This window comes from Erythrolamprus reginae, chromosome 3 (genome assembly GCF_031021105.1).
Source record: "Erythrolamprus reginae isolate rEryReg1 chromosome 3, rEryReg1.hap1, whole genome shotgun sequence".
In the NCBI taxonomy this organism is placed as follows: domain Eukaryota; kingdom Metazoa; phylum Chordata; class Lepidosauria; order Squamata; family Dipsadidae; genus Erythrolamprus; species Erythrolamprus reginae.
The window spans coordinates 29,471,896-29,492,965 of NC_091952.1; the positions used below are offsets into that span (position 1 = coordinate 29,471,896).

Here is a 21,070-nt window from a genome sequence, read left to right on the forward strand (position 1 = left end):
CTAGTTGCAGTATCAGCAAAGGTCCTTGACTCTAGAACTTTAGAAATGAAAATTATAATTAACTGTGTTTTCTCCTTTTAGCGAAACCTACACTACACAGTGTCATTAAAATAATTGCTACCATAAATTGAATTGTAATTATCTATGTTTCAATGGACTTATGGGTTGCATATCAAGATTTTCAGGTCAGTGATCAAGTCAAACTCTATTCGGTGGTATGGTTGGTATTCGCCCAAGGAATGACAAATTCCTTGTGTATCCAATCATACTTGGCCAATAAATAATTCTATTCTATTCTATTCTATTTTATTCTGTTCTGTTCTATTCTATTCTATTCTACTCTACTCTACTCTACTCTATGCCACTCCACTCCATGCTACACTACGCTACGCTACTCTATTCTACTAGCATATCTTACTATTAAATTATGTAAATAGGGAGGGGCAACCATATCTTTCCACATGCCAAAAGCCAAAGTCCAGCACAGATCATCCAAAGAGGTTTGGTGAAATGCTAGGGATTTTTACCCATAGTTGCAAGTTTAAACAAGGCTATAATTGGCTATAGTTGCCAGTTTAAACAAGGAAAACTTAATCCAGAATATAAAGAAACAGCAGAAGCCTGGTGGAAGATGGGATAAGGTAAAACTAGCATTGTGTGATCTACATTGGTCTTATCAAGTAGTCCTGAACCTACGTAAATTAGGAGTGAAGAAAGGGCCCAAGTCTTAGTGTGCCATATGCATTTACACCATTTAATGAATTTATAGTTCAATATATTGTTCAAATGAAAAACATTTAATTCAGTACCCAGGTTAAATTGCTTATTTAAAAAATAGAATCAAAGAGATTTATACAAATAATATAATTAGCAATCCTGAAAGATAGATAGCTGTAATTCCAATATAGTAGTATGATTGTGAAATAATAACATGCCTAAGATTTAAATTCAAGGTTTGAGTCCCTGGACAATGGGACAAGGTAAGAGGATATGTGGTCAGTAGAATTCGAGACCAAGCTATAAAGAATAAATTAGAATTACTTTATAAAATGTAAATAGATGTATTACTCTTGAGTTAAAATGATATATAGAAAATATTTCCCCATTTTGGTGGAGGGGTATGAATGTTGTCTGGTGGCAGGCACTTTGAACACTGAGCACATTGTTATATGTTGTGTGCATGTTTCATTGTTATAAAAATCAATACTTTTTTTTTAAAAAAAGGTTTGAATCCCTGCTCAACAGTGACATTCTTAAAAATCAGGTCACGTGGGCTTTAATCTAGCAATCTCAATTCTCTATTTCTTCCCGTGCTTTAGGATACCTGTTGAAATAGTTCTTGGCTTGGAAATCATCAGTATCAAGGAAGAACAATCCACGTGAGAGTCACAAATGGAGAATCAATCTTGGGACTTCTTTGAAGCCCTCATGGGCAATATCAGCACAAACCAGACTCTTCTGAGCAAGATGCCTCAGTTACCCCTGGAGGTCCAGGTGGTCACTATTTTGCTGGTCCTTCTGATCTGCGGGGTAGGCATTGCAGGCAATATTATGGTAGTCTTAGTGGTTCTTCGCACCAAGCACATGGTGACTCCCACCAACTGCTACCTGGTGAGCCTGGCTATAGCTGACTTGATTGTGCTACTGGCGGCAGGGCTGCCCAACATCTCTGAGGTGGTGGCTTCCTGGGTGTATGGCTACGCTGGTTGCCTCTGCATTACTTACCTGCAGTACTTGGGCATCAACATCTCAGCATGCTCCATCACAGCCTTCACGGTGGAGCGCTACATTGCCATCTGCCACTCCATAAAGGCACAGCTGCTTTGCACCGTAGCCCGGGCCAAACGCATCATCGCTCTCCTATGGCTCTGCACTTCGCTCTACTGTCTCATGTGGTTCTTTTTGGTGGATACCTCGAAAGCCATGTTTGCTGATGGCACTCAGGTCAGCTGTGGCTATCGTGTCTCCAGGAACCTCTATATGCCCATCTACTTCTTAGACTTCACCATATTCTATGTCATCCCCCTGGGTTTGGCCACCGTTCTGTACGGTCTCATTGCCCGTATCCTCTTCATGAATCCACTGCCTGCAACACCGCAGCATACAAGCCGGATGAGCAAGCGCAGCAGCTCCGTCACTACCTCCAGCTCCATGAAGCTCTCTTGCCGAGGAAACAAGGGTGCTCTGAGCTCCAGGAAACAGGTTCGTCTTTTTGCTTATTTTTAGGTCAGGATGTAAATTAGGTATGTAGATGTACTGGAGAGTAGTATACCTGTAGTCCAGTTTTTTCTCCCCTTATGAACATCACTCTCTAGGATTTCAGCTTAGAGAAGGCTGTAAAAGCACTATGAAATGGTATATAAGTTCTATTGCAATAACTATGATATGATTGTAAACAGAGGTGGTATTATACCAGTTTGGACTGGTTCGGTAGTGGCAACCTTCAGGTAGGTATGCTACCCTAACCCCAACCCCAACCTCAATCCAACCCCAACCCAACCCCTAACCCTAACCCTAATCCCACCCCAACCCCAACCTCAATCCAACCCCAACCCAACCCCTAACCCTAACCCCACCCCAACCCCAACCCCAACCTGAACCCCAACCCCAACCCCAACCCAACCCAACTCAGCCCAACCCCAACCCCTAACCCCAACCCAACCCCAACCCAACCCCTAACCCCAACCCAACCCCAACCCCAACCTCAACCCCAATCGAATCCCAACCTCAACCCCAACACAACCCCTAACCCCAACCCAACCCCAACCTCAACCCAACCCCAACCCAACCCCAACCCCAACCCCAACCCCTAACCCTAACCCCACCCCACCCCACCCACACCCCAAATCCAACCCAACCACAACCCTAACTGCAACCTTAGCCCAACTACAACCCAACCCAACCCAATCTAACCCAACTGCAACCCCAACCCCAACCCTAACCCTAACCCTAATCCTATCATGACTATTTTTCTCAAAGGTTGGGAAGCTGAGGGAATTCACCCCAGGTACCAATAATTGATCATTTGGTGTTGTTTAATGTAGGTAATTCTTGATTTACAACCACAAATGAGCCCAAAATTTATGTTGCTAAGTGACACATTTATTAAGTGAGTTTTGCTCTATTTTACAACCAGGGTGTTTCCAGGGTGACCCCGTGGAACAGATCTAAGTACCCCACCAGCTGAATCAGCCCCCCCCATGTCTTGAGTTTGACACCCCTGTGCTAGATGTTTGAAGTGAAGATAAAAAACTGTGAGACTGAATGAGCATTATGCAGCCATTTAATTATACAAGTTAAGTTATATCTTTCATTTCATTCTAGAATCTCTTGGTGATATAACTTAATTTATGTCATTCTTCTATTCTTTTCAAATAATTTTATATCATACAAGAAACTCATGCAGATAAGGATAGGTTAGGCTGAATGTAAGAATAACAGATTCAGAGTCACCCAGTGAAAAGAGATTTTGTAAATGGATTTTCCCAGCATTACTCTGCCATTAACCGGTAGAACACATTGAACTAGTATTTTCCATAACATGTTCAGGGATTATCTGTAACATACTATATTATAATTAACATCTCTCATATTAAAAGAAATGAGCTATTACAGATAAATGGGCATAACTTATTTCTCAGGGTGGTATATTTAAGAGACACGTCTGACACCAGAAAGCTCCCGCTTTATGTATGGTTTGTATGAGATGTATGATTGTTTTGTTATATTAAGGGTTTTAAATTGTTTTTAACTATTGGATTTGTATTGTTCTGTTGCTGTGAGCTGCCCCAAGTCTTCGGAGAGGGGCGGCATACAAATCTAACAAGTAAGTAAGTAAGTAAGTAAGTAAGTAATTAAATAAATAACAGTGTGGATTTCTTAGGGATGGTGGAATGGCAAATTGGAAAGAGTGGTTTTAAATTGAGATGGGCATCTGTATGACAGCAGCTTCTCCAGCCTGAACTCTTTCAGATGTGCTCCATTACCATCCCCATCAATCCCTTAGCTGTTTTCAAATGCAAACAAGAACAGATCTTTTATTTTTCTCTGTCTTAGGTTATATCTTCAAATGGGGGAAGAAAAAGTAGAGTTCCAAAGACTTATTAGCATAAACATCTTGGGATCTGGAAGAATGAAGCCAATGCAAAATTATTTGAAAATACTCTAGAGGGCAGTCCCTAGGTTGTGCCAAGTTAGTTGTAGGCAGTGATGGGCTCCTATGGTCAGGAACGCAGTTCCGGTAGCAGTTCCGGTAGCAAAATTTGGAGCTCCACCCCAGAGCACCCATTTTGCACTGAAAGATGTTGAAACAAAATGCATAAGCCACGCCCACAGTGTGGTAGTAAAAATTTTGGTAGCCCATCACTGGTTGTAGGCATGAGTTACCAAATGTGGAATTGAATTCCAGTTTCAGCTGCTAAATGGAGTACCTTTTTCCTATTTATTCATTGGCTGTTGATGTTCTGGACCTTGAGATGCTAAGCCTCTGTTCTGAGGATTTGGACAACAAAGTATTTTTTCCTTGTTATAGTTTCAAAACTTTCACTTCTCAGCCATGTTATTCTTGAATATTTATTAGTTGTTAAATTTATATGTTACCCATCTCAATGTCAAATAACTCTGAACATCTTACAACAAATGGTGTATAATAGTTAATATGGTCCCTACAAGAATGATCTATTATTTTATTTTATTTTATTTCTTTCTTTCAAGTGTTTACAAGATTACCCAACTCTATCCATATAACTGTTGGCAGCATCAGTTAAAAATAAGCAATTCAAGAAAATTCAAACTTGACTGTAAAAAATATGACTTCAGTAACCGAGTTGTCAAAGCGTGGAACTCATTACCGGACTCCATAGTGTCCTCCCCAAACCCCCAACACTTTACCCTTAGATTATCTACGGTTGACCTATCCAGATTCCTAAGAGGTCAGTAAGGGGCGAGTACAAGTGCACTAGAGTGCCTTCCGTCCCCTGTCCTATTGCTCTCCTATATCTCCTATACCTTTCCTCTATTCCTATATCTCTTCTTCTATTCTTTCATTGATATGTTCTATTACTATATCTTCTTTTCTATTCTTTCATAGATATATTTTACTATGAGTATCTCCTCTATAACCTTCATCATGTATTTTACTATGTATGTATGTATGTATGTATGTATGTATGTATGTATGTATGTATGTGTCTGTCTGTCTGTCTGTCTGTCTGTCTGTCTGTCTGTCTGTCTATCTATCTATCTATCTACCCATTAAAACTCTCATTGTGTATTGGACAAAATAAACAAACAAACAAACAAACAAACAAATAAATAAAAATAAATAAAAAAGAAAAGCCTTAGAACTTAACTACACCGAAATTCTGGAAGAAAAACCAGGATTAAAATCAGAAGGACCACTTGCAATCTGTTTCCAAATTATATGTAGGGGGAAGATGTCTCAAAGGAGGGAAGGAGTTGGAAGTGAATGGGAACAGCCTAGGGGAGCCTCTAGATTAGGGGTGGGATTCAGTCAGTTCAGACCAGTTCAGGCAAACTGGATACTAATTTTATATCTGGTTGGCTGAATCGGTAGCTGCAAGGACTGGCTGGCCCTGCCGACGCTGCCCCTCCCAGGAGTCTCCACGCAGCCTATTTTGGATGTCAGGAAGTGCAGGACCCATGAGGAGGCTCTGGGAGGGCAAAAAATGTGCCTCCAGAAGTTCTGGAAGTCCAGAAATGGGCCTGTTTCTGTCTCCGGATCCTAGAGGAGGCTTTTTTTGCCCTCTGGGAGGCTCGAGAAAAACCTGCAAAGCCTGGGGAGGATGAAAACGCCTCCCCCCACCGTGGTGCAGGAGGCTGAGTAGGCCACGCCTACCATGGCCACACCCACCCAGCAACCTGGCAGAGAACTGGTTGCTAAAATGTTTGAATCCCACCCCTACCAAGACTGATGACAACCGTTACTAATCACTCACCCAGCAAGACCAGGGAGACAGAAAGAGAATAAGAATCAAACAAACAAGAATGAATGTTCAGTCCATGTCAGTTATGCAACTCCCTGGAGCCTGGCCCTGCTCCAGTGACTTTGCCAAAATGTTCAACAAATATCTGAGATATGATTCCCATCTTACTGGAGATAAGCAAAAAATAGAACGCACTATATTCAGTTCTCTTCATCTTTCCCACTATAAAGACATTGCATTAAAAACAACACTATTCCTAAGTCTAAAAATGCTGCCTGTCCAGGTTCCAAAAGAATTCAACACTAATGTTCTATTTAATCACTTTACATTGAAGGCTGTGATTCTAACCCTATTTAATAAGAGTCAAAAGACCATTGTGGTGTGATATATGTCAGAATCAATGTGACTAGAATTAATTTCTGAGATTATAATTTTATACACATTTTCTTGTGAACCAGGCTCCCTGCATTGATTAGACTAGGAAAATTACAATTAATGATGAATGTTAAGGGTACTCCAGGCTGAGGTCTTCAGATAACCTACATCTGTGTGATAAACAGAGAAGAGCTACAGTTCTTAAACCTTCCAAGAGCTGATACTATTTGTATCTTCATCAACACCTGTAATAATATAATGGCAAACTGTGCATCATATGTAAAAGGAAAAATGCAGTCGATAAAAAGTTTCCTTTTTTTTTCTGCAGGAAAAATAATTTACATTAATTTTAATGAAAAAAAAAACATTCCAAAGATGAAACAAAAACAATGAAATTCCATGCCCATAAGATTGCACCTAGGGAGTTTGCCTGATCTTATCAGGCAGGTAACAAGGTGTAGGGAGTTGCAATTGGTCTCGCCTTTCATCTTTCAAATAGCCAGCCTATCAATATTGTGAAACCTTGCTGGATTCCCACATATTCCAATTAAATCCAAATGTAGAAGAGAATTCCCCCATTGGGGATTTTGTAGATCATGAAGATGAATAAGCAGAGAGGCTACAAGATGCTGAAGAGATTTTTAAGAAGAACAACTTAAAATGCTTTACAACAGGAGAGTAAAATGTGAGTTCAAAATCCACCCTGTAAACAATTTTTCAATGAAATTATAAACAGTGTAAGAAGCTCTTATGTAAAAAAAAATTCTGGAAATTTTCAGCACGACATGGAGATGGACAGTAATATAGGGAAGGAATAGAGATAGTTACCAGCCTTAGTCATACCCATGCCATACAGAGCTTTTCCTACTAACGGGACCTGGCAGTGTGGGAACATTTTTTACCCTATACCACAAATACAACCAATATTCAGTTTTATCCCTAAAAGTTCATGTTATTAAATACTATTCAAACAAGGTTTTGTTATGTAGAGACTACTTGCCAGTCAAATTGTTGCCTGCATTCCAGAATCTAGGAGATATAATACATACTGTAGAACAATCTGCACTGCTGATGCTATAAATACTAGTGACCAAGACAAAAATGGATATAATTGTTCTGAGAATATGGTAGATGATGAGACCATAGTTATAGATGGTATAATTGAATACATATTCAGCTACTAAAGTGGCTTGCTTGTAGCAAAATAGACATGTAATTTGAGTGAGGAACGGATCTGTGCCTAATGATTAAAAAAACCACTCTTATTGTTGCCTTATCTCAGAGGGAAAGATAGCAAAAATGACTGTGAAAACTACAGAGGGAATTTGTTTAACATTCTTGAGAACTTATTAGGGAGAATTCTGTCTGAAACAATATAAGAGGTGATAATGAGAAAGATTTATGAAGTGCAGTGCAGGAGGAAGCATACCTACCAGGTTGTTACTATTCGTCAGGTCACTGAGTAATTATGAACAGGAATATCTAAGCATATGCTTTTCTTAAGAAAAACTGCAGAGGCTCCAAATGTTATTTTCCTCTGTGTTCGATCTATCTCTGTAACTACGTGCCCAACTGCTTCTACTATTTTTGTAATAAATGTAGAATGTATGTTAGCAAGCAAGAACTCTGGTTTTCCTGAATTCTTCTAACGATGAAGGCATACTATGGCTTCATCATTAGATGAAGAGTTGGGTTAGGCAACCTGCTTTACAACCCCTCCCGACACTCCTGAGCAGCAAAGGGCAAATCAGTGGTCATTGTTTAGTGTCATGTCCAAATTGGGAAATTAGTGTCTGCTTACAACAAGGACCAGGGGAGACATGACAGCAATATTCTAATACTTGAGGGGCTGCCATACAGAGGATGGGATCAGACCGTTTTTCAAGATACCAGAAGGCCAGGCAAGGAAGAATAGATGGAAACTGACCAACCTGGAAATAAGGAGAAACTTTCTGACAGTGAGAGCGATCAACCAGTGGAACAGCTTGCCTATAGAGACTGTGAAAGATCCAGCAATTGAGACTTTCAAGAGGACACTGGACTGCCATTTGTCTGAAATGGTGTAGGATTCCTGCTTCAGTGGAGGGTTGGACTAGCTGATCTACACGGTTCTAATCGAATCTGATCTAATCTGATCTAATCTCATCTCATCTCATCTCATCTCATCTATGCACATTACTGAATTTCTCCTTTCTCTGCCACCCAATCCTTTCTTTCAGTGATGGGCTCCTACGGGTATGGTCAGGTACGCAGAACTGATAGAAAAATTTTGAATTTTTTTCTTTTTTCCCCTTCTTGGCCCTGGGTATGTTTTTCCTATCGCAGTAAATGAGGTTGAACGTGTATAATTTTAGAAGAGCTGCGCGTGCATGTGTGTGTGTATACATACACATACAGTTTATATAGTAGATAATGTATACAGTATTTTTGTGTGCCTATGTATAATATGTATTACATATTACACATATGTATTGTAATAATTAAATAGTATATTTTGGATATTCAGTAATAGTAAATAGATAGGGAAATTGTATCTCTTTGAGGCAAGGAAAGGAGAGGCACCCTAACCCTTGACGTGAGTGACATCAAGTTGGCCATCTTTAAGCCAGTCATATGACCTTTAAGCCGCCCCCAATCACATGATCATCAAGCCATTCCCATCTGGTCACATGGCTGGCAAGCTACACCCACAAAATAAGCCATGCCCACAGTGTGGTAGTGAAAAAAAAAATGCAGCCCTTCACTGCTTCCTTTGTGTGTCACCACAGCTTCCTGACTTCTCTCCTACCATTTCTCCCTTTCTTCCCTGTTTGCACCTTATGCAGAATTCTTTCCTATTAGGACTGTGTTTATTTTTCAATCTCTTACACAAACCCAAAGCAACGAGGGAAATGATATCCCAGGCACATACGGTATGTATTCTTCCCACCTTTCTAGCAAAGATTTGCACAAACAGACTGCCTTATAAAGACCTAGCTTTCCTTGGAGAGTAAATTGATTTTCTCCATGTTCAAGATTAAAGAGAAAAATTGCTTTCCCCACAAAACAAGAAAAAAAGAAAGTTCTTAGCAAAAAGAAGTGTGTTACTCTGTAATTGCCAACTGTTATATCCAGGTATGCAGAATGTTACACTGCCACGTAAGCGTAATGTTACACTGAACGTAAGCTCTCGCTTAATTCATCTAATTCAGAATGATTGTAAAGATCATGATATGATATGTATCTGTACAGAAGCATAGTCAAGGAAATATAGAATGCAGTTACCAGTTGCATCCTTCAAACCATCTTTCTGATTATGAATTCCATTGTACAGTTGATATATTTCTTGTAGGAGATCCTCAAATCTTTCTAAAAAAAAGAGAGTTTTATTATTATGTTTCCTGACCAGCCAAAAGGAAAACATTTAGGATTTATTTATTTATTTGTTAGATTTTTTTAATGCTGCCCTTCTCCTTAGACTCAGGGCGGCTTACATCATGTTAGCAATAGCACTTTTTAACAGAGCCAGCATATTGCCCCCACAATCCGGGTCCTCATTTTACCCACCTCGGAAAGATGGAAGGCTGAGTCAACCCTGATCTGGTGATGAGATTTGAACCGCTGACCTGCAGATCTAGCAGTCAGCTTCAGTGTCCTGCAGAACAGGACTCTACCTGCTGCGCCACCTCGGCTCTTTAGAAAGTTTAAAATACTGTTGACTAAAACTGTTGACTAAATTCACTATTTTTAAGTTCACTGTTTTATATGCCATTTTTCTACAATGAGTCCAAAAGATCTATAAACAAAACTATAATTGATAATAGCCCTCTCTCTATATGGTTTTTTTTAGTCAAGGGTTAGTGAAGCTATGCTGATGATCCTGTCTTAAAAGGTATGCAATTAGGCTGGGCATTAAGTGTCAAACCTACAGGTCTTCCTGAATGTGGGAACGAACCGGGTGGCTGCTCTTCTAGTTTCCAACATGTGTCACTTGGTGCTGAAAAGGTTCACCATACTGCTCTAGGTTTAGGTTTCTGGATTTCAGAGAAACCACGTTACATAAATGTTGGTTGGTTATAACCTATAAAGCCCTTCCTGGCATCGGACCAGGATATCTCCGGGACCGCCTTCTGCCACACGAATCCCAGCGACTAGTCAGTTCCCACAGAGTGGGCCTTCTCTGAATCCCATCAACTAAACAATGTTGTTTGGCGGAACCCAGGGAAAGAGCCTTCTCTGTGGTGGCCCGGGCCCTCTGGAACCAGCTCCCCCCAGAGATCAGAATTGCCCCCACCCTCCTTGCCTTTCGTAAGTTCCTTAAAATCCACCTCTGCCATCAGGCATGGGGGTTCCTTCCCCCTAGGCCTATACAATTTACTCATGGTATGTTTGTGTGTATGTTTGGTTTTTAATAAGGGTTTTTTAGTGGTTTTAAATATTAGATTTGTTACATGCTGTTTTTATTATTGTTGTTAGCCATACAAATCTAATAAATAAATAAATAAACAAACAAACTTGTGGTTGGCAAATTTTGATATCTAATTTGTGGAAATAACATTAAATCTACCCAACTACAGTATCTCTCAATCAAACCATTGAGTAATGCATTACACCTATGAGCAGGGTAGAAAGGATGCAAAAGTTGAAATATGTCAATGTGTATTTGTGTGTATGTGTAATTATACATACAATATACGGACATCAGGTCAGTAAACTTTTATATAGTTAAAGTTACCGTAATAATTCAACTGTAGTTAAATCCAACATATACAAGACCAAAATAATCATGTCCTTTTTTTAACTAGGTAAAAGAATAGAATAGAATAGAATAGAATTTTTATTGGCCAAGTGTGATTGGACACACAAGGAATTTGTCTTAGTGCATATGCTCTCAATGTACATAAAATAAAATATACATTTGTCAAGAATCATGTGATACAACACTTAATGATTGTCATAGGGGTCAAATAAGCAATGAAGAAGCAATATTAATAAAAATCTTAGGATATACGCAACAAGTTACAGTCATACAGTCAACATGGGAGGAAATGGGTGATAGGAATTATGAGAAAAACTAGTAGAATAGAAGTGCAGATTTAGTAGAAAGTCTGACAGTTTTGAGGGAATTATTTGTTTAGTAGAGTGATGGCGTTCGGGAAAAAACTGTTCTTGTGTCTAGTTGTCTTGGTGTGCAGTGCTCTGTAGCGACGTTTTGAGGGTAGGAGTTGAAACAATTTGTGTCCAGGATGTGAGGGGTCAGTAAATATTTTACCCGCCCTCTTTTTGACTCGTGCAGTATACAGGTCCTCAATGGAGGGCAGATTGGCAGCAATTGTTTTTTCTGCAATTCTGATTATCCTCTGAAGTCTGTGTCGGTCCTGTTGGGTTGCAGCACCAAACCAGACAGTTATAGAGGTGCAGATGACAGACTCAATGATTCCTCTGTAGAACTGAATCAGCAGCTCCTTGGGCAGTTTGAGCTTCCTGAGCTGGCGCAGAAAGAACATTCTTTGTTGTGCTTTTTTGATGATGTTTTTGATGTTAGGTGACCATTTTAGGTCTTGAGATATGATAGAACCTAGAAATTTGAAGGTCTCTACTGTTGATACTGTGTTGTCTAGTATTGTGAGAGGTGGAAGGGTGGAAGGGTTTCTCTTAAAGTCTACCACCATTTCTACAGTTTTGAGTGTGTTCAGTTCTAGATTGTTCTGGTCACACCACAAGGATAGTTGTTCAACTTCCTGTCTGTATGCGGATTCATCATTGTCTCAAATGAGTCCGATCACTGTTGTATCATCTGCATATCTTACAAAAAATATTTGCCTTTTGAAGTCGTTGTTGATATGTTTCTGGCAGAACAACCAAGACAGGGAAGCCAAAAGACACAACTTAATACAAGAATTAAAGTATACATTACAACGTTCTTTTGTGGATTATATCTCACATGCCTAATGTAGACATTATTACATCGTCATCATGATGATTATTGTTGTTGTTGTTGAAACTTCTATATAGAAGGGATGTGATGCTGTTATAATTGTATTATATAGAAATATAGCAATAAAATTGGTAGAGACCCATTTTATGGGTATGATTGTGTTGTATCGATTGTTTTTAAGATAATGGGTTTTAGTTACAGTTTTAACTATTAGATTTGTCCTGTATTGTTTTATTGTTTTGTGAGCCACCCCGAGTTTTCGGAGAGGGGCGGCATACAAGTCTAATAAATTATTATTAAATTATTATTATTTATTCATGGATAACTACTCCTATTTTTATTTAGTAGAACTTATGCATGAGAGTGACATCAGTGGCATTTTTATCCACTAGAGGGAAACCTCCCACTTAATATTTTGATTAATTTTCCACTCATACCTCACCCTTGTATTACTAATGAATTAGGAAAACATGTAGAAAGTAAAGCAGGTTCTTTTCATTTAATTTTTATTGTTTCGATGTTTGATGATGTATGCAGCCAAGAGTCACTTATTGGGATGAGTGGCTATAGAAATCAAATCAAATCAAATCAAATCAAATCTTCTGTTTGGATAAAAGCAAAGGGAAGGGTTCCAGTCATTTTATCACTGTTAATTCTTTCACTAGTAAAAACATCATTTTCTAAAGGTCTATTCTGTTCTTTTCTTCGAACTATGGAAGGAAAATTACAGCTTCATACAACTAAAAACCCACCAAAATCTAATAAACTAATTTCCTGTGTGCAATATAGTAATCTTTGTGGTACACACATAGGATTTCTTCTTTAAAACCAAGGACTGAGTCAGGGAGCTAAATGTATTTGTTAACTCTGTGAATTGTCACTACTTTTGATTTATACTTTTAGCCTGACAGTTAAAAATATATAAAACATTTGCATTAAATATTTCACATGGTTTATTGTTCTATGTAGAATTTTCCATTTTTAAGATGGCAATATAATTAAGCTTTTTAAATTCTTAGTATGTGTTCTGTTGGGTTCTCTGGTAGAATCCTCCCGAAAATTCACAGATACAAATTTCAGACACACACACGTTTGAAAATTGAAAACAATGTTCTTTATAATGAAAATTCACTTAAACCAAGCCCTCTTTTGGTATAGCAAAGAGCACTCATCTCCAAACAAACTGGTAATTTGTACAAGTCCCTTATCAGTTCTGTGATACTTAGCTTGCAGCTGTGAGGCAATTCACAGTCCTTCTTCTTTCACAAAGTGAAACACACTTTGCTCTGGTTTAGTTTCAAAGTGGGGAAAAATCAGCACACAAAAAATCAAAGTCAGTAAAGCAGTCACAAAACACAACAATCAGATAATCCTCCACAATGGCCAAACCCACAGGCTGCTATTTATAGCAGCCTCACTAATTACCACAGCCCCACCCAACCACAGGTGGCCTCATTTTCTTTGATAATAATCTCTCAGATGTTGTTTCCTATGCATCGCTCTCAGCATGTGTGGCTGTATCATTAACTCTTGTTCTGAATCCAAGGAGGAGCTAGATAATTGATCTCCTTCTGAGCTGTCTGCCACACTCTCCTCCTCCCTGTCACTCATGTCTTCTTGGTCAGAGGAGCCTTCATCAGCAGATTCCACCGGGGGGGCAAAACAGGCCTGCAGCATGTGGATGTCTCCCCCACATCCACAGTCTTGGGGCAGGAGCAGGGCCAGAGCTAACCACAACAGTATGACAGTAGGAAGTTGACATATGGTAATTGCTTAGACAACTTCTTTCAGAGCCCATTGTATGTAGAGACATTTCTCAAACTAGTTGTTCAATCTCTTTCCTTCAATCCTCGACTCACTTTGATCTGCATTGTAAAGCAAGACGATGGCTTCTTATTCCAACAATGAGAGATCTGCTTATATTTCCAGGATATACCAGAATGACTATAGCGTTCATGAGGGTTAGTGAAGGCAAATGTTTTCTTATTTTTCCTGAAGCCAGGCAAAACCTTCTTTGAATACTATGCAAACAGACTTTAGGGGATATTTGCTTCCATTTTAAAAACTGATCTCTTATTCCTGATTCTGGATGCTGCTTTGAGGTTAACTCTGAGGGGAACATCTGAAGATGTGAATGATGAGATGGAAGAAAACAATCTCTCTCTCATTAAAGTACAGAGCTTATTTTAACAATATATCATCCAAAAGACACACCAAAGAGGGCAGAAGATTGTTCACCTCAGTACCAATGAAAGAATGAAGCCGTTCTTAGCAATGACGGATGACAGCGTAATAAGGCTATATCAGAAATGAATATAAAGTACCTGTGCTAGTGACTCCAAGTCTTTCATATAATGCATGAAAATTTGTTTCTAATACTGCAAGGTCCATCCTTTGTTCTGATATTCATGTTTTGTAGACCTCCTTCCAATTCTCCATTTCTCCATTTAAATAGACACCGGTCTATTGGTGGGGTGGGGGAAGGAATTAGTATGGAATATGCTTAATGGGAGTGAGGAATTTCTCCCCCAGAATATCCTATCTGTGCTAAAGGAGAAATTACAAAAAAATAGATAGTACTCTTTTTATTTCAAGAAATGATCTATCCTTCCTTTATACGAAGAAGAATTTGACCAAATGGCTTGAGTAGCTTCTCAGTCTGCTGTCATCATCATCATCATCATCATCATCATCATCATTATATTATTATATTATTATATTATTATATTATTATATTATTATATTATTATATTATTATATTATTATATTATTATATTATTATATTATTATATTATTATATTATTATATTATTATATTATTATATTATTATATTATTATATTATTATATTATTATATTATTATATTATTATATTATTATTATATTTATTATATTTATTATATTTATTATATTTATTATATTTATTATATTTATTATATTTATTATATTTATTATATTTATTATATTTATTATATTTATTATATTTATTATATTTATTATATTTATTATTATGTCAGTACAACACGGCAAACAGGATCACTATGCTGGATTTTGTATTTCATCACCAGTTGGGCGCTTCCCAAGCACCTAGGACTGCGTGATGTAGCGGCAAATTATGTTTGCCAATCCCAGTAAAGCGGCCTTTTGCAATTGACAGATGGAGATTTTGTCAATTCCAATGGTTTTCAAATGTCCGCTGAGATCCTTTGGTACTGCGCCCAGCGTGCCAAGTACCACTGGGACCACTTTCACGGGCTTATGCCAGAGTCGTTGCAGCTCGATTTTTAGATCTTCATATTTCACTAATTTCTCTAGCTGCTTCTCCTCAATTCTGCTGTCCCCTGGGATTGTGATGTTTATTATTATTATTATTATTATTATTATTATTATTATTATTATTACTATTACTATTACTATTACTATTACTATTACTATTACTATTACTATTACTATTACTTCGATTTGTATGCTGCCCTTCTCCGAAGACTCAGGGCGGCTCACAAGATACAAAAACAATACGACAACAAATCTAATTAATTAAAAATTACTACTAAAATCCCATATATATTAAAATCAGTCAGCCAATTCATTCACAACCACACATCACATTTCGTAAATGGGGGGGGGGGCTTGATCTAATAGCCCCATGCCTGGAAACATAAATGAGTCTTAAGACTGTTGTGAAAGGCGAGGAGGGTGGGGGCAGTGCAAATCTCTGGAGGGAACTGATCCCAGAGGGCCAGGGCCGCCACAGAGAAGGCTCTTCACATAGGCCCCGCCAAATGACATTGGCTGGCCAACGGTGCCCGGAGAAAGCCAACTCTGTGGGACTTAACCGGTCAGTGGGATTCACGCGGCAGAAGGCGGTCCTGTAAGTAAGTATAGGTATACAGTTAGTCCTTGAGTTACATAGGTATATAGTTAGTCCTTGAGTTACAATCATTTGATTAGTGACCCTTTCTAAATTACAACTCCACTGAAAAGAAGTGTCTTGTGACTGTTTTTCTCATGACCCTTTCAGCACCCCATAGTCCCATGATCAAAATCCAGATGCGTGGCAGTGCAGTGTCCTGAGGTCACGTGATCACTTTTTGCAAACTTCTGACAAGCAAAGTCAAGGTGGAAGGCAGATTCATTTACTAACTGTGCTACCAACTGAACAACTGCAGAGATTCACTTAACAACTGTGGCAAGAAAGGTCGTAAAATGAGGCACAATTCACGTAACAATTATCTTGCTTAGCAACAGAAATTTTGAGCTCAATTCTAGTCATAAGTCTGTAGATGGATATGTATCCTCTCTCTGAACAATTCTTGATCTTTAGACCAGTGGTGGGTTCAAAATTAGGTTGCCACCGGCTTGTGTGCATGCTCAGGTGAGTGCACAACTCTTCTGCGTATGCGCAGAAGCATCCTGGATGGGTGGGCGGAGCCTCCCACTGCTGCTGCTGCTACCGGTTCAAAGAACCAGTCTGAACCATGTTCTGTCTGGGTGCCCCCAGACTTCAACACCAACTGGAAAAAGCAGCCAGACACGCTGGTAAAAGCAAAAGCACTTTATAGTTTGAAAAATAAACACAGAGAAAAACCTGTTCTTCCCAACAGGCAGGCTATGAGACTTCACAGCAGAGTCCTGATGGCCAGACAATACAGCAGACTTCTTCCTGGCACACCCACCACTGTAGAGAATAAGACCCACACCTTTCCCCCCCAAGGTTTCAGTATTCAAAGTCACAAACCAGAATTCCAAGACGCCAAAGATCACAGCCAGGTCCCAGGACTCCCAAAGATAATACTCCACAAGCCAGGAAGGGTGGGTCTGCCTTTTCAGCCTTTCCAGAGAGCACCACACCCAAACCCAGCTGTTGCCTCTTTAGTGCTGAAAGTACCTGGCTAATTGTCCCCTTCGTTGTGTTGCTCTTCTCTGCCGGAGATCGATTATTGCTTGTGCATTTTCATCTAAGGAATCCAGGCTGCTTGCTGGGGAGAGCTCCCTCTCAGGGGACTCTGGCTGTCCTCCCTCTCCCTCAGCCTGAGATTCCTCCTCCCCGTCTGCCTGAACCTCCTGTTCCTCATCCTCCCCCTCTGAGCAGGAAGCTGGCAGAGGATCAGCCGTTCCCTGAGGGGCCTCAGACGGAATCACAACAAACCAGGAGAAACCTACTGCTGCTTTAGATCAGTGTTTCTCAATTCAGTGCTGGCTGGGAAATTTTGAAAGCTGAACCCCACTTGCTGTCTGCTTTGGACTATACTTGGTATAAACTGTTATGAAAAGGGAGGCTGTTCTAACAGGGTATTGTCCTCTATTAAAGCCTTAAAATATAAATCTGTCATTTTGCAGCAATTTAAAAAGACAACTGTAATTTTCAAAGGACAATCCAAGAAAGTTTGTGGCAGACATTACTGTCATTTTATGTACGATTAAGTGCTTGAAGAATTATTTGAATCTTCTTTTGAAAATGGCCAATTTCAGTGTAACAGTTCTGTCTCCCCTTTTTCTGATCGCCTTTATTGAGTAATCAATGTCATTTTGATACTTAGATATTCTTTAATCTATGAAGTTTAGGACATTTTTTAAAAGACAGGCAAATAAAGCAAGCAAGATAATGACCACAGTGGTTTGATCAAATCTTCTCCCATTGTTATAAGAGGAAGAGCTTTGATTGCAACATGAGTTTTTTGATGATATTTTGCTAACACCTCTGTTTGAGATGGCACTGGACAAAAAAGTGTATACTTCAGCTATTGGCAACCTGCTACCCTCCAGATGTGTTTGGCTGCAATTCCCAGACCTCCCAAACAGCAAGCTGCACAACAGAATTTCTGAGAATAATTGTTCCAATATGTTGTATCTGGCAGACACTGTTTGGTGTATCCCATAGGAAATTCTCCCTCTTTGAAACTGCTTTCATTCTTATTAGAAAGTATTGTGTACCTTCCTCTCAAAAGGTGAACTGGCTTTATTCTGTTTTACTTCTGAATATACTATGATAGATAGATAGATAGATAGATAGATAGATAGATAGATAGATAGATAGATAGATAGATAGATAGATAGATAGATAGATAGAGAGGCAGGCAGGCAGGCAGGCAGGCAGGCAGGCAGGCAGAGAGTTGTGAGTTGTCCATGATTGGGTCAGTTAATTACAGATTCTGAGGAGGATGAACCGGACCCGTCTTGGTACCCTAGGCCAGCCTTCTTGCCAGCTGAATCAAAGATTGAGAGTGAGGGAGAGTTGGAACTGGAGGAATCTGAGGAACCTCCGGAGATTGTAGAAACCCTAATGTTGATCACGTCTGAGTCAGAGGAGGAGGGGGACATAGGAGACCAGGAGCCGCTATTAGATGCCTGAGTTAGAAGGTCAAGAAGCAGACAGGAATATCTTTAAGGGAAAAAGTTCAGAAAGTGAGCCTATGAAAGAAAATCTGGTCAGTATAGCTCTAGGAGACAGTTGACCACACCCAGCCTGTATATGAGGGAGGGTTTCTGGGTATAGAGGCATGGAGTTTCAACATTCATCATGGTGGAGGACTCAGAGTCAGAGTTCCAGAACTGCCATGTTGAGAAAATGGTGTATCTCCTTTAAGAGTCATGCAGAGATGCCGATGAATGAGAAAGAAAAGAAACCTGGAGATGTGTAAGGGTATATGGGCGATTTACAAACCTTATCTCAAGGAAGAATGTTCTAATTAGCTGCCGGTGGTTTGTAATCTCTTGGCCCATTTGAGCAGGGCCTCTGCCAACATGAACGGATAAATCCACTCCTGTCTGTACAAAGCATCTTTAATTATATAAAAGTGTTTGAATTGAATCCTTTGCTTCTTTGTTCCAATCTGGTAGGCCCAAAGTAGAATAGCTAGCTAGCTAGCTAGCTAGCTAGCTAGCGAGAGAGAGAGAGAGAGAGAGAGAGAGAGAGAGAGAGAGAGATAGCTATAGAGATAGAGAGATAGATAGCTAGAGAGCTAGAGCTAGAGAGCTAGAGAGCTAGAGAGCTAGAGAGCTAGAGAGCTAGAGAGCTAGAGAGCTAGAGAGCTAGAGAGCTAGAGAGCTAGAGAGCTAGAGAGCTAGAGAGCTAGAGAGCTAGAGAGCTAGAGAGCTAGAGAGCTAGAGAGCTAGAGAGCTAGAGAGCTAGAGAGCTAGAGAGCTAGAGAGCTAGAGAGCTAGAGAGCTAGAGAGCTAGAGAGCTAGAGAGCTAGAGAGCTAGAGAGCTAGAGAGCTAGAGAGGTAGAGAGGTAGAGAGATAGAGAGATAGAGAGATAGAGAGATAGAGAGATAGAGAGATAGAGAGATAGAGAGATAGAGAGATAGAGAGATAGAGAGATAGAGAGATAGAGAGATAGAGAGATAGAGAGATAGAGAGATAGAGAGATAGAGAGATAAATCAATTTTACTGAAGATAACGTTGAAAAAGCACTAAGCAATCTAAAGTCATCTCTATCTATTGGACCTGATAGACTAGGTGCCTACTTCCTAAAACAGCTTTCGTATTCCTTAGCAGAACCTCTAAGCATAATCTGTGAAATATCTTTCCAGACTGGCTCTCTGCCCAACCTATGGTCACTAGCCATGGTTATCCCTATCTTCAAAAAAGGTGACCCCAGCCTAGTCGAAAATTATAGACCAATCTCTTTATATTGCATCACCCGCAAAGTTATGGAATCAATCATTAATCAATCTATTACCCTCTACTTAGAAGCAAACAACCTACTCTCTAATATACAATTTGGTTTCAGAAAAAAAATATCCTGTAAACTGCAACTCCTACACTGCAAAAGCATATGGACTACACAACTCGGTCAAGGCAAAAAATAGACTTCTGTAAAGCCTTTGATTCGGTGGTGCACGACAAACCTCTTCTAAAACTGCAATTTTATGGCATTTCTGCTCTCCTGTCTAAATGGATAACTGCATTCCTATTAAACAGTCAACAAATAGTCAAAATATTGAAAGCTATATCAAATCTTGTACCTGTAACAGCAGTGTTCCCCAAGGCAGCGTTTTAGGGCCAGTACCTTTTATATTTGGAAGTATAAAAAGTATTTGATAAATGTGCGAGACTTCAGCAATTTCAGCAGCGGTAAGTAGGAACCCCCACGTGCATAAGCACCCCAAGGTATCTACTGTCTCTGTCCTAATGTTCCCATGTACTCAAAATTGTTTCATGTATACAAGTTTGCACTTTTACTGTAATCTTATATAAGCTTGACAAAATAAATAATAAATACTGAAAGTTGGGAGAAGCAGTTCAAACAGCTCACTCTAAAAGTAGGATGTGATTATTCTTCTTGCAGTTTTCATTTGATTGCTGTGTCATTTCCCTAACCCCATTCAAAGAAATGAAAAACTGACTCCTGCAATCAGTTCAGTAGGGAAAGAGGACTTAATATACTACTAAAATTCTTGTTAATCTTTAGTGGGCGAAAAGGGAGGTCATAGGGCAGCAATTTTTGAACCAAGTTCCTCAAATGAGCTAACATACAGAAAGTGTCCAATGGGATTCATGATGCACATGTCTTTGTCATGCTCAGCAATACATAGTCATGAACGGAATTAAAATTTGGCAAATTTTATAAAACTTATTATGACATAAATGTTCCTAAAAGGAGGAGATAGAATATACCCCAGAGGGTATGATCCTAGGAATTTGGAAAAGACATTACTCCAAGCAAACGCTTTTCCTTATGACACATATAATCGCAGCAGTTAGAATATCACTGGCACAAATGTGAAAAAATGAACAGAACCCATCGGAAAGTTTAATTATTGATAAAATATACAGTGTTCGAACTTCGCGAAAAGCCTATACCACGGTTTTTCAAAAATATTAATTAAAAA

The 21,070-nt window shown here is 39.3% G+C and overlaps 1 protein-coding gene across 1 annotated transcript in view; it reads left to right on the forward strand.

Annotated features, from left to right (window-relative positions):
- Positions 1–1,392: 1,392 nt before the first annotated feature.
- LOC139165601 (thyrotropin-releasing hormone receptor-like) overlaps positions 1,393–21,070 on the forward strand; it is a 31,203-nt gene continuing 11,525 nt past the window's right edge. Inside the window, exon 1 of the mRNA XM_070748806.1 lies at positions 1,393–2,202. Within this exon, the coding sequence (XP_070604907.1) occupies positions 1,393–2,202 (810 nt within the window). The remainder of the gene's footprint in view (positions 2,203–21,070) is intronic.